Source organism: Megalobrama amblycephala, linkage group LG1, assembly GCF_018812025.1.
Source record: "Megalobrama amblycephala isolate DHTTF-2021 linkage group LG1, ASM1881202v1, whole genome shotgun sequence".
Classification (NCBI taxonomy): domain Eukaryota; kingdom Metazoa; phylum Chordata; class Actinopteri; order Cypriniformes; family Xenocyprididae; genus Megalobrama; species Megalobrama amblycephala.
This window is the reverse complement of record NC_063044.1, coordinates 7081108-7095743: the sequence shown is the minus strand read 5'-3', so window position 1 is coordinate 7095743 and position 14636 is coordinate 7081108. Positions and strand designations below refer to the sequence as shown.

Below are 14636 nucleotides of genomic sequence, written 5' to 3'. Positions count from 1 at the left end.
AAAGCCCCGAGGGCGATCCCCCTGAGACAGGACCTCCTCTCTTAGACGAAAAGGACGATCTGGCTTCCCCAGCCAGAACTCTGGGCTCTGCACCTCTGGTTCCTCGATGGGAGCCTGCAAACCTCCCAGGGGACGTACTAAATACCATCTCTCAGGCGAGAGCTCTGTCCACAAGACGCCTCTACGCCCAGAAATGGTCGGTCTTTGTTGACTGGTGCTCTGCACGCAACATAGACCCAGCGGAGTGTGACGTATCTCTGATATGGTCTTTACTCCAGGAGCGTTTAGATAGGGGTCGCACCCCTTCAACGCTCAGCTTATGTAGCAGCCATCGCAGTGTTTCATTCTCCTACCGCTGGCCAGTCAGTGGGACGAAACAGCCTTGTGGTGCGTTTCTTGAGAGGTTCTAGGCGATTGAATCCACCTCGTCCTCTCACCGTTCCCACCTGAGACCTCTCTCTGGTCCTCAGAGCTCTTAAAGGGCCTCCCTTTGAGCCAGTGCGTTCAGCTGACCTCAGGCCTCTGACCCTTAAAACCACTCTGCTACTTGCACTAGCATCAGTTAAGCGCGTTGGCGACTTGCAGGCCCTCTCCATAAGCCCTGCATGCCTTGAGTTCGGGCCCAACGACTCCAAAGTCATTTTGAAACCTTGGCATGACTACGTTCCTAAAGTGCTCTCAACTCCGTTCAGAGCACAAGTCATTTCCCTCTCAGCGCTTCCTCCCTCGTCGGACGAGAGAGCTGGAATTACTCTGCCCTGTCAGGGCATTGAGGAGCTACGTTCAGTGATCACAGCCTTCCGGCAGTCTGATCAGCTTTTTGTCTGCTTTGGCGGCCGCACCAATGGGTCTTCGGTCTCAAAGCATTGTCTCTTGCGTTGGATAGTCGACGCTCTTTGTTACTCCTCTATGGGCCAGAACTGCCCCATAGGAGTCAGAGCCCACTCCACTAGAGGAATGGCTTCCTCTTTGGCCTGGTCCAGTGGAGTTTCTATTAAGACATCTGTGAGGCGGCCGGCTGGTCCTCGCTGTCCACCATTGTCAGATTTTATAATTTAGATGTCCCGACTTTACAAGTTCCTCTTGGTATGGTACAGCGGCCTCTATCGAGCTCCGCTTCATGCCACTCCGGGAGTTAACTTCCGTTTGCAAGTGTAACTATGGGTTCGACGGATCCAGCCTTCTCACTTGTCCACTTGTTCCCTTGCGGTGTCCAAGACAAGTCCAGTCATTCCCTGCCGTGGCACGGTGCGGTTGAATTCGTTCCCCATACGCAGTACAAGTGAAGTATCAAAAGGGAACGTACTCGGTTACTAGCGTAACCTCAGAGTTCAGAGAATCTTTATTGTCTATCAACAATGATAGACATTTTTCTTTGGTTAAGAGGCTCTCATACAATACAACATAATACATACATACAATCCACAACACACAGTTCATTTTAAATCAAAACACCCTAGGATTAATAAAAAAAATAAAATAAAATAAAAAAAAACCTTGGTTCCCTGAGATACGGAACGAGTACTGCGATACATGCCGTGCCACAAGGCTGCGGCTTCATTGTCGTTGCTTCAGTCGAATGACCTGAAATCCTATGCCGCGCCGTCATTGGTTAAACAACTTGTCTATGAGTCAACCAATGATGGTGCAGTTACACTGCGTTATTGAAAAAGGCTTTAGTAACGGGGGGAAAAGGAGACCTTTCCCCATACGTAGTACTTGTTCCATATCTCAGGGAACCGAGGTTACGTTAGTAACCGAGTACGTTACATTTACACTCTACCAACAAAGAAATGGATCAACTTCTGTCAGCTTGTTGAACACATTTATTTATTCTGACATTTTCTACCATATGATGGCTGAAGCAGCACCGCGTGACACAGTTCTCGTGGTAACCAGATCAACATTGTAAACCGAATTCTACAAAACTGAAGTGAAAACACCAAATTATCATTCAATGGGATAGAAAATCTTCTTTTCAATCACTCCTTGCCCTCCTGCCACATTTCACGTGCAGCACTGACATCATGTGCAAACAACCTATAGAGAAGGCATAGGACGTAGCGTAAGCTTTGTGAACTGTGAGAGTTTCACATTTTTAACATTTAAGAGGCTGTTGTGTCGACCTCAATTTATTGCAATATTGAGCTGTTCAATTTTATTTTGATCTTAGAAAATAATAAATCAAAGCTTAAGGCTTTTCTCCAGTGTGAGTACTCATGTGGTCTATAAGGTGTCCTTTTTGACTGAAACTCTTTCCACACTGTTGGCAGGTGTAAGGCTTTTCTCCAGTGTGAATTCTCATGTGGTCTATAAGGTGTCCTTTTTGACTGAAACTCTTTCCACACTGTTGACAGGTGTAAGGCTTTTCTCCAGTGTGAATTCTCATGTGGACTTTAAGGTTTTCATTTCTAACGAAACTCTTTCCACACTGTTGGCAGGTGTAAGGCTTTTCTCCAGTGTGAACTCTCATGTGGACTATAAGGTGTCCTTTTTGACTGAAACTCTTTCCACACTGTTGGCAGGTGTAAGGCTTTTCTCCAGTGTGAATTCTCATGTGTTGCCTGAGGGTTTTTAGCCGTGTGAAGCCATTCCCGCACAGAGTGCAGGTGTAACACTCTTCTCCAGTGTGAGTGCTCATGTGGGCTGTAAGGTTTTCATTTCTAATGAAACTCTTTCCACACTGTTGGCAGGTGAAAGGCTTTTCTCCAGTGTGAATTCTCATGTGGACTTTACGGTTTTCATTTCTAATGAAACTCTTTCCACACTGTTGGCAGGTGAAAGGCTTTTCTCCAGTGTGAATTCTCATGTGGACTTTAAGGTTTTCATTTCTAATGAAACTCTTTCCACAATGTTGGCAGGTGAAAGGTTTCTCTCCAGTATGAATTCTCATGTGAACTTTAAGGTGTTTTTTACGTATGAAACTCTTTCCACACTGTTGGCAAGTGAAGGCTCTCTCTCTAGTGTGAACTCTCAAGTGGACTTGAAGGTTTCTATGTTGATCAAAAGTCTTTCCACACTGTTGGCAGGTGAAATAACTTTTAGTTCCAGTCTTTTGAGCTCCTTTTTGTAAGGAAAATGTTGTTAATTTTTTTTCACTCATTAAATTATGTTTTTTCTCTTCATCCCTTTCATTAAGTTCATGACTCGCCTCTCTCGGTGCCATCATATCTAGGGCAAAAATATACAAAAAAACAATTTAGACATTTAAAGCATCAAAATCAACAACATGTATGATCTATACCCTATCTATACCCTTTGGTACTAGAGGGCCACTGTTTTGCAGAGTTAAGTTTCATCCCTAATCAAATACACCTGCCTGTAAATGAAGCATTCCTGAAGACTTAAGGCTGATTTATACTTCCGCGTCGTGTGTACCCCGTAGGTATGCCATAGGCTGTGAGTGCCACACGTAACCTAGGATGTAGCCTGACACGCACCTCTTCAAAAATGTTACACGTCTATTCTAAAGTATTGTTTATTGTAAAACATGCTGAAGATTACCAAACAAGTTAACAATTTATTAAAATGATAAGCTATTTCCCCACAAAAGCTGTTTAATCAGCATAGTGAAGCCTTTTATCCATTGATATCCATTCAAAAAACAGCCTCTGGTCTTCCCCTGTACCAAGGGGGGTGAAGCATCTCCAGGAACAGGTTTGGTCATTCCTGCTCTAGGTTCAACTCATCAGCTCTGATTCCCTGATCTGAGACTGATGGATATTTCAAATAAATCTACAAAGTGTCCTGTTGAGGTACTCCAGGGCTGCACTCAAGTTCAGATTTTTATGCCCTTGTCTAGCTACTTTAACCCTTGTGCAGTACACTCAAGGGGCTCGCACACCGGACACAAAATGTAATTTTGTAACAAAATAATTGGTTTTTTTAATAAAAAAAAAAAAATGTAATTTTACTCTGTTTATTTTATTTTTTTTTACTCAACATTTGGAGAATAGTTTTTGGAGGATAGTGGAGCTCTGCAGCCATCTACTGGTAAAAGTGATAGTTTACTTTTAAAACTGCATTTTTCAAAAGATGGGCAAAAATCTTACACTAAAGCCGGGCACACATTTAACGACTATCTAAAAACATTCTAAGACTGCACAGTGATTGTTTCCTGTGGCTGAAGCCGATTTAAATACTTCTACATGGAATTTAAACACCGACTGTAATTGCAGACTGAACGCAACTGGCTCTGACTGGACACGTTTGAGTGTGATCAGTCATAAGCAGGGGCGGCGCTAGGGGTGGGCTAAGGGGGCTGGAGCCCCGAATGTTTTCCCAAAAGCCCTGAATCTTTCAGGTTTGAGGTTTCTTAACAGTGCTGTAAAAATATAAATATAGCTGCAAGCAGCAATTCGGGGCCAAGCCCCAGAAGGGGCAGTAGCGCAATACGGAGCAGGTAGAGCAAAAACAGCAGAAATTGAATGTTCATGCAGAACAGCTGGTTCAGAAGGACAGGTGGAAATGAAATGAAAATCAATAGAAGTTCAGATGAGAATGAACACAGAATGAACTAAAAATACTTGTATCTAATTCAAGAGGAATAAATATTAGTACAATGCTTATTTGGATAAAAAAGGAATCAAAATGACTCATTACACACAATTGAATAATGACCACCCAACACGGGATTCGAACCCACGACCTCCAGGTTCAGCGTCCATTGCACATCTCATTGCACCACTGTGAAGGTGAATATTGGCACAAATGCCGAAGTTCATTAGTTCATGTGAAAATGAACTTAAAATGAAGAATTTTAATAAAACTGCACTGAATGTTATATTTAATAACTTTACTTTAGATCATTCTGCAGCTCATCATGCTGTAGCGCAATACAGAGCAGGAAGAGGAAAAACAGCAGAAAATGAACAAACATGAAACAGCTGGTTCAGAATTATGGGCGAGAATGATCTCAGAATGTACAGAAGCTTAGATGAAAATGAACACAGCATGAAACAAAAAGCATTTATTTCTAATCCAAGAGGCAATAAAGGAATCAAAACACACTTTTTCATAAAACCCCTCCACACGGGATTCGAACCCGCTATCTTTGGGTACTGGGCTCTTCAGGTACCTGGCTTTACACATTGAGCTACTTCATGACACATATTCAACCTGCCGTGGAAGAAACCTTTTAGTGTAAGAAAGAATTTACAAAAAAAAGCATATTAGCATGCTAAGCTAACTTAATGCTAATGAAGCTCATGGCTAACTTGATAGCTGAAGAGCCACATTAAAAAGAATGACAACTGGTTAGCATGCTAAGCAATTAGCATGCTAAGCTAACTAGCATAAGACAACAAACACAAGCAAGGTCACATTCAGAGATGAATATCTTGGGAATGGTAGCGAATATCAAAAATCCATTCAGTCATTTCTGTGCGGCTCGGTCCAAAGATCGCCTGAGCTGATTTTGGACAAAATTGGACAAAAATTGTAGGAGGAGTAGCGAAAAAACTGTTTTACATTTATTTCAATATGGCGGACAGGTACATTTAAGGAAAATGACAAATGACACATCGTCGGAATCGGCATAAGCCAGGGAATAAAATGACATAAAGCATACACATTTTGGAAAGTGTTTTCAAAAGTTATAAGTGGTTTTGCAATAATCATTACATCTGTGGAACAGTAGGTGGCGCTGTGTTGAAACTTCTCAGGTACCTTCAGGACCTTCTAAAGGTCATACATACCAATTTGTGTGAAGATATGTCAAATTGTTTAAAAGTTATTGCAATTTATGACAAAATTCAAAATGGCGGACACGTGGTTCATCCGATGTTGACGAATTCGATATCCTCGGATTCGGCATGGCACAGGGAATCCATAGACACCAAGATCTTGATTTTCTAATAAAGTGTTCAAAAGTTATTGGCCAAAATAGCCATTTTTCAGATCTCATGACCTGTAGGTGGCGCTGTTCCCAAATTTGGCATGGAACCTCAGATCATGGTCTTGATCAAGTGTACCAATTTTAGTTTTGATTGCTCAAAGTTTGGCCGAGATACAGCCTCTATAGCAATTTTGGGTCAACCTCGTTAACTTCGTGACATCATAACTTTTGAACAAAGATGAATAAAAAAAATCTGTTCAGTCATTTCTGTGCGGCTCAGACCAAAGATCACCTGATCAAAGTTTGGACAAAATTGGACAAATTTTGAAGGAGGAGTAGCGAAAAAACGGAATACTGTACTTTTCAAAATGGCCACTACTGTACTGGGTGGAGACTTAATGTAAGATATTGAATGTGATCAGTATGAAGAGAGGAATCAGTTGTATTGACATTCATTTTTCTGGAACAAAGGGTTCAAAAGTTATAACCTTTACAAAAGTGAATATTTGAACTGGTGGTGGCGCTATAGACTTAGTCCTAGATACTCCAAAGTTGGTCAAATTACTTTTAATTACTATCACTACAAGCATGCCAAATTTGATAATTTTCCTTCTTATGGTTCATTGATTACCATACAGGGGGAAGAAGAATAACTACGAATTTGGACATAAAGGAATTGCATGTGATAGCTTCAGATTAGACCAGTTTTAGGCAGAATGCCTAGAACAGACACAAGTTCTGCATCTTTTCCTGCCACAGTACCTCATGCGGTCTGGGCATGTGTCACACTGAGTTTTGAACCCACGATGCAGAGCATTCGGGATCCGTGGCGTAACACATTGAGCTAATCAGCCATGCAAGTTCACCAGTATGCTAAGCAGAGGTTTCAGTGTGAGAAAGAGTTCACAAAAAAAAAAGCTTCATAGCATGTTAACCATATTAGTATGCAAAGTTATTTAATGCCAACTAAGTTTTGGTTAACCTGTTGACTGAAGACCACATTAGAAAGAATAGCAATAGTTTAGCATGCTAAGCAATTACTGTGCTAAGCTAACTAGTATAAGACAACAAACACAAGCAAGGTCACATTCAGAGATGAATATCTTGGGAATGGTAGCGAATATCAAAAATCCGTTCAGTCATTTCTGTGCGGCTCGGTCCAAAGATCATCTGAGCTGATTTTGGACAAAATTGACCAAAATTTGTGGGAGGAGTAGCGAAAAAACTGTTTTTGATTTAATTCAATATGGCAGACAGGTACATTTAAGGAAAATGACAAATGACACATCGTCGGAATCGGCATAAGCCAGGGAATAAAATGACATAAAGCATACACATTTTGGAAAGTGTTTTCAAAAGTTATAAGTGGTTTTGCAATAATCATTACATCTGTGGAACAGTAGGTGGCGCTGTGTTGAAACTTCTCAGGTACCTTCAGGACCTTCTAAAGGTCATACGTACCAATTTGTGTGAAGATATGTCAAATTGTTTAAAAGTTATTGCAATTTATGACAAAATTCAAAATGGCGGACACGTGGTTCATCCGATGTTGACGAATTCGATATCCTCGGATTCGGCATGGCACAGGGAATCCATAGACACCAAGATCTTGATTTTCTAATAAAGTGTTCAAAAGTTATTGGCCAAAATAGCCATTTTTCAGATCTCATGACCTGTAGGTGGCGCTGTTCCCAAATTTGGCATGGAACCTCAGATCATGGTCTTGATCAAGTGTACCAATTTTAGTTTCGATTGCTCAAAGTTTGGCCGAGATACAGCCTCTATAGCAATTTTGGGTCAACCTCGTTAACTTCATGACATCATAACTTTTGAACAAAGATGAATAAAAAAAATCTGTTCAGTCATTTCTGTGCGGCTCAGACCAAAGATCACCTGATCAAAGTTTGGACAAAATTGGACAAATTTTGAAGGAGGAGAAGCGAAAAAAACAAATACTGTACTTTTCAAAATGGCCGCTACTGTAATGGGTGGAGACTTAATGTAAGAAGTTGAATAGCATCAGCATGAAGAGACGAATCAGATGAACTAAATTAAATTTTTCTATGACAAACAGTTCAAATGTTAAAACCGTTAGAATGTTGAAATTTTGAACTGGTGGTGGCGCTATAGAGTTGGTTCTAGAGACTCCAAATTTGGTCCAATCACTATTCATGAGCATCTCTACAACTGTGCCAAATTTCATCATTTTCTCATGTTCCGTTGATAGGGCTGCCATAGACTCCCATTCGGGAGGAAGAATAATAATAATAAAAGGGAAAACGTACAATTACAATAGGGGCTACAGCCCCTTCGGGGCTTGGCCCCTAATTTTCTAAACATACCTCTTTAATAAAATACGTTAAGCAGTTCAATACCGCTTTTCTACAGTATCCATACACCGGCAGCGCGTTCTCTCTTCTCTCCGACAGCGAGTTCACCCGCAGCTGAACACAGCCACGCCTCCTGTCACTCACTCAGAGCAGCGGCAGGCCTCGAGACTCTCTTTCGGTCCGGTTGAAGGGTTTTTGTTATGATATAACTGACATGACAACTTTAGCACATATGTCAGCTAAACATTCATTCAGTGTTTCCCATCAATGACCCTGTGCTGACGCCATTGTTTCATAATGAACCGAAAATTTAAAACATATAGCTGGTCTGTAACGTTGTATTTTGCCAACGAACTAAAATCGAAACCGTGATATGGCTTTGTGCCTTTATAAAACAGCAAAATACAGCGATTAAGTATACAGTCTGTTTGTGCTGCGTGTTTTAAAGAGAAGTGCGCACATTTGCTCAAGATCAACTGGTGATCAAAATAAAAGCGCAAAGATTTATCTTATTAATTACTACAAAAGTAGGCTATTGTAATTTCCCTATTCTGTTGTGTAAAGTAACTTTTGTGTAAAATAATTTTTGTGTACTGTTGTGTAATTTTTTATTTTTAAATTTAATTTATAGTGCATTTGTTACAATAGGCTATGTGGATATAACTGTCATGAATAATTATATAGGCCTAAAACACTATTATATTATTATTTTTATATTATTGTAATAATTGTTTGGCATCCTAAAACACAATGTAGACTGAGACTATCACAACTAAAAAGATGTTTGAACCCTCTTTCATGTCCAGGTACAATGCTGTTTCTTTGGTCAATTTGCTTACTGTACATGGGTTGAAGCTCTTTAATTTTGAGCTCTCAAAGTGCACCAGATTGATGCATTTAACCTTAAAATGTACAAAATTTTCTTCTGGGGGGGCATGCCCCCAGACCCCCCTACAGGAGGTACACCAAACATAGTTTTACAAATTATTATGGGAAATAATGAACATTTTATGAACTTTACTCAACAATACTACAACAAAGATCCATTCATGACAGTAAAGCTGTTAACAGAAAATTAAAATGTCATTGGGCAAAATATTTGGGCTAAGCCCCGAATGTTCACAACGTCTGGCTCCGCCCCTGGTCATAAGTATCGATTTACATTCATAATCTGCCTTACAATCGTTAAGTGTGTGCGCGGCTTAAACCATGTCAAATTATCCATGTTATCCTCATGAATGAAAGTTAGAAATGTGGGTCTTTTATAAAGTGAATTTTACATAAAAAGCTGTTTTTGTATAAAAACCTACTCAAAAACTGCACAAATATGAAGTAAATTGACATTGCCCGTAATGATTACTGAGATGGCACATCGTACGTGACTAAAATCACTGAGAAGCTCTGGTAATAATTACTTTACCCCACCTCCTTATGTAAAACTAGGCTTCAGTCTGAGCGCTCTGATCAGATTTTGCGTGGTTTATTTGACTTGCTCACGCCTCGTCAAACATAAACGTCAGACATTGTCATAGGCAGTGTTGGGTAAGTTACTCAAAAAAGTAATCCACTACAAATTACAAATTACTACATTAAAATTGTAATTTGATTACATTAATGATTACTGAATGTAAAAAGTTGATTGCTTACTAAGCCCCATAACAGTATATATCATGAGTAATAATCACACAACAATCATATTTTTATGAATAAGCATTTATTAATAAAAATATTGAAAAGATTTTTAAGACTGCCCCAAGTTCTTTTCATTTGAGAAGCACAGGCGAACACTGCACTTGTTACACAGTGTTTGTGTATCCATTATTGCAAGTTTGTAAAGTGAGTTCATGGCCAGATGACCGGACCTATAAACACTTCTTCTATCCAATAGAATTGTGAGGACAAACAATAAAACCCATTAACTATGTAAATGTGGTCTTGAGAGAAAAAACATTTGCAGGCCTTTTTTTTTAAATTGTTGAAAGTGATGTTGTAATTCTGCAACAGTGGGCTTTACATGGCTAACGAGAACTAAAACTTGGTAACCATGAATGCATATTTGTCATTTTAACTAAGCAGAACTGGTGGTGGGACTTCAGATATTGTTTGACATTCAGTGTTTATGTAAAAAAACAGATAATAGTAATTATTATTAAAAGAAGATAATACTACTACTATTAGCAGTAGCGCTGCTTCCGGTCATGAGTATGAGCAGAGAATATACCCTTTAGTATGAGTTAATGCAGCTGTTTATCATATTAGATACATTTGAGAGTGTTGAAAATTATGTTATATCGTTACTCTGTGCGTTTGCTCGGCAGCTGCTGTGAGACACTGTTACACACTGCAGTAAGATAGATCGATTTTACAATATCATATTAAATGCTGGATGGCTTGTGTTAATAAATGACATACTACAATTAATTTTAAAACGTATTGTATGATGGAGAAAATGCTGTAATACTGTTACTAAAAATAAAGCTGCATCTGATTATGCTATGTTAGCTATTTGGCATGGTAAAGCATGGTAGGCTACTCGCAAAAAATCAAGACAATTTCAGTTAAACAGTAAGACTAAATGTGTTGAGCTAAATAACAACAAATCGTTTTCTGCCTATGCATATATAAAAAAAGTTGTTCCCTTGTCTATTAAAACATGTGATTTATTAAAACGTCTTTGGTGTTTCCATGGTTTCTACAAAATAAAACCGGAAACCGAGGGTAACGCGGGTATGACATCATAGACAGGGGACTCCTCACACGTCCTGGAGCCTTGGTTAAAATTGCAATTTTCTCATGATTTACAAATAATTAGAAACATTTGGGATAATGTAAATAATGAAGTGAACAGAATATATAACACTGGCCTAGTGATTTTTGGATATTTAACTGCAAAATTCTTTTAACCCTTTAACCTTTAACCCGTCACAGATTCGAATGGTGTTACATCTATGTGACAATAAATGTCTGAGTAGGCGTAGCCAAAGACAAAGTGACAAACACTTTTATAAGAAAAACACTTTTATAAGAAAATTCAAGTGATCGCGCCGGCGCCTCGCATACACACAACATATATCAGTTTTAGTACCTTGACATCACAGCCTGTTAATTGTAAAAAATAACATACATTCAACCAAATATATAAAAAGTTATAGTAGTATGTGTACAATAAAAGTGTTTAAATAATATAGTTTAGCCTCCAAATCGTGAATATGGAAACATTTGGATTTGTGCCAAATTATAGGTTATAACACCAGCGTCTGTTTCAGTTTAGCTTTAAATTAATTAGTTTAGGCTTAACGTTTATATATTATTTTTTTCATAACTAAAATAGTAGTGGTGCTCCCAAATATACAAATACCCGTGTGACTTACAACTGGTTTTGTGGTCCAGGATCAGATTTAATGAAAACACTGAATTTAAAGTGACGTACACATTACAACATTTACTCACTATCGTAATGAGTTAATAACGCTTAATTAAAAGTAACCAAACCCTAACTCTACAGTAAGTCCACTTGAGTGAATGAACCGACTGAGTGCATTCGGACACTTTTCTGTAAGATTATGCTTCTGTATATTCTCTATTTCTGTAGAGCTGGACATTTTAATAATGATCAAATGACTGAGTTCAGCTTTGAGAATAAAACCAACCTGTTTGTTCCTCAGTTTCTTCATCTTTTACACTGAATGTTTCTTCAATCTTCATGTCTTCAGTCTCTTCTTTAATAATTATCTTCATATCTTCGCTTTCCTCTTTAATAGATTCCATATTTAGATCTCCAGTCTCTTCCTCCTTAATAAACTCAATCTTCATGTCTTCACTCGCCTCTTTTTTAAACGCCATCTTTAATAAGAGAATAATTAACATTGTTATTGGTCTAATGACCCGGTTAGACAACTAACGCTGCAAATACATAAACTTCATATTTAGGCATTTATGACTGATGAAAACATGATTAGTTAGTATGTTAGTGTTTGTTGTTCTCGTTCATTTTCACTGTTTGAGCAGCACGTGTCGTGATTCACTGAATCATTTCTCAAAGTGTTTGATTCAATTGACTCGGAGTTGAAAAGTTCAGTTTCTCCATTATTCGCCAGAGACTGAACTCGTGTTCATGATAAACTGATTTATGATTTATAGAGAGAGAAATGAGACGCAGGTTTACTGTTTCTCATCAGTGGATATGAGTTTTACTCACACAATTATCCTTCATTACAGTTAGATAAAGAATCACAATGTTACATTAGATAGTAAATTAACTCATTTCACATCGCTTGTAAAAATATTAAACACTTGATCTGTTTCTGTCGATTAAAACAGCTTAAATTCTTAAAACAAACCTTTCTTCAGCAGAATCACAGCAGCTCGGCTCCGTCTTATGACGTCATGTCGTCACTCCAAAATAAAAGTCCTGTTCACACGCTGCATTGTCTACAATCACAGAAGTGCACTGACTGTTTTACCAGATAATATTTGTATTAAAATTAAAACAGTGAGAAACATGATACAAACAATCATGGTAAAAAATATTGTATGAGTTCATAAAGCAGAGTTCATTCATGTGTCCGAATTGAAACACATTACGTAGTTTAAGTTTGTATACAAATCAGTTAATTTTACCCTTCAATATGAATGTGTAGTTTACAGCATTAGTGGAGAGATTTTTTTTTTCTTGAGGAAATTTGCCATGTACTGTACCTGATATACAGTATATCCAAAATAACTGATACTGAATCGAATTTCAAGTTAGTGAATTCAAATGCATAACTATGATGATAGATTAGCAGGAAACAGAGGACTTCGCAGAATACTCACTACAAAAAACTACACTACACCACTGCTTCTAAAGTTAACTTTTTTGCCAACTAAATGTTCCTCAGTAAAGTTTTTACAGTGTCGAATTAACATTAACTAAAATTAACGCTGGTGCTAATAAGCTGCAAAGTTATTTTACTAGCTATGGCTAGTCAACTGTGCTATGTCAATTTGCAGAGGATGAAGAGAAAATCGACAAGCATCTCTAATTTTTTTAAGAAGAAATGTAGCACAGGGGAGTGTAGGTCTGAGGAAGGTGAGAATACACTTGAAGATAATGTCAGCAAGCCAGTGAGCAGGCAGAGTCTGCTACAGGAGATCTTGCAGAGCACAGCAAGGAACAGGCAGAATCAGTGATTCTTGGGCCAGCAGGTGAAGTTAAATAGACATGATTGTTTAGGTTACACATGATAATGAAATGGATGCTAGAGTCAGCAGTATGATATCTTGACTGATGTTTATGGTATTTAGCGACACTTTTGTCCAAAGTGACTTACAGTGACATTAATAAGTAGGCCTATACCTAGGGTGACCATATGCGCCATTCTCCCAGGACGCGTCCTGTCCAGGATTTCTAAATTGCCTAAAATGGCTTGAGCCCTTGCCTCTTTAACTGTGAAAGTGGTCATATTGATGTGCCCCCGGAACGCGATTTAGGAACACGATTTCTACACGGAGGTCTGTGCAAGCCACTGTTCTTATTGACATTCTTCATGCAATGCATTAAAATGTTGTCGTATTTGCATTGCTTTGACCGTTCTCTGTAGATCCAGCCTTCTTGCAAGCCACGATCGGTTGATTATGTATAATGCATGCTATTGATCAAATTATTTTTCAGTCGTTACGTTCCGCAAATATGAAAACAAAACCAAAACTGGGACATTTTATGCAACTTAGAAATCCTGGACAGGACGCGTCCTGGGAGAATGGCGCATGTAGTCACCCTACCTATACCATGCACATTAAAGTTAACAGTGTATATGACAAAATTAATTTTAAAATACAAATTTTAAAGGTCCCGTTTTTCGTGGTTTTTTGAAGCTTTGATTGTGTTTATAGTGTGCAATATAACATGTGTTCATGTTTCGCGTGTAAAAAAAAAAAACAGTATTTTTCACATAATTTACTTATCTGTATACCGCTGTTTCCACTGTCATAAAAACGGGCTGATGACTTCCTTGTTCTATGAAGTCCCTCCTTCAGAAATACGTAACGAGTTCTGATTGTGCCAGCGGTTCCTGTGTTGTGATTCGACAGCAGCTTAGCGCATCTTGCCCGGAAAGGTCGCGCCTCTTACCATAACGTGGAGATGCACGCGCTCAGTGTTATTGTAAACGTCTTTAATTTTACCCTATCAATTTGAGCCGGAATCAGACCCGGTGATTGGACTGCGGGATGAAAATAACAGCGTTTCGACGACATGGCGACAAACACACTCTACAAACGCAACTCTTGTGTATTCCTGTGGGCGGAGGTTAGTCAAAAAACTGTTTTAGTGACGTCATTAAAGAAGGAAGTAGAGGGATGTAGTCCAAACTGGCCGTTCGATGTAGGCGACTTCTGTTAAATAAAATATCTCGCTTGGCATTGAACTTTGAGCTTTAAAATTTTACAGATTTTATTTATACTCTAACAACAACATTACACACTAACTA

The 14636-nt window shown here is 38.7% G+C and overlaps 1 protein-coding gene across 1 annotated transcript; it reads right to left on the bottom strand.

Annotated features, from left to right (window-relative positions):
• Positions 1–1811: 1811 nt before the first annotated feature.
• LOC125243272 (gastrula zinc finger protein XlCGF8.2DB-like) lies at positions 1812–13985 on the bottom strand. The gene is made up of 3 exons (XM_048152786.1): positions 12507–13985; positions 11817–12009; positions 1812–3171 (listed from the first exon to the last, which is right to left on the bottom strand). The coding sequence occupies exons 2-3, from the start codon at positions 12007–12009 to the stop codon at positions 2192–2194; spliced, it is 1173 nt and encodes a 390-aa protein (XP_048008743.1). The 5' UTR covers positions 12507–13985; the 3' UTR covers positions 1812–2191.
• Between the last annotated feature and the right edge of the window lie 651 nt (positions 13986–14636).

Excerpts from the sequence above, each read along its gene's own strand:
- LOC125243272 (XM_048152786.1), bottom strand. The coding sequence starts at position 12,009 with ATGGCGTTTAAAAAAGAGGCGAGTGAAGACATGAAGATTGAGTTTATT. Across the intron at positions 3,172-11,816 it reads AGAAACTGAGGAACAAACAG|ATATGATGGCACCGAGAGAG; the intron begins GTTGGTTTTATT and ends TTTTTGCCCTAG.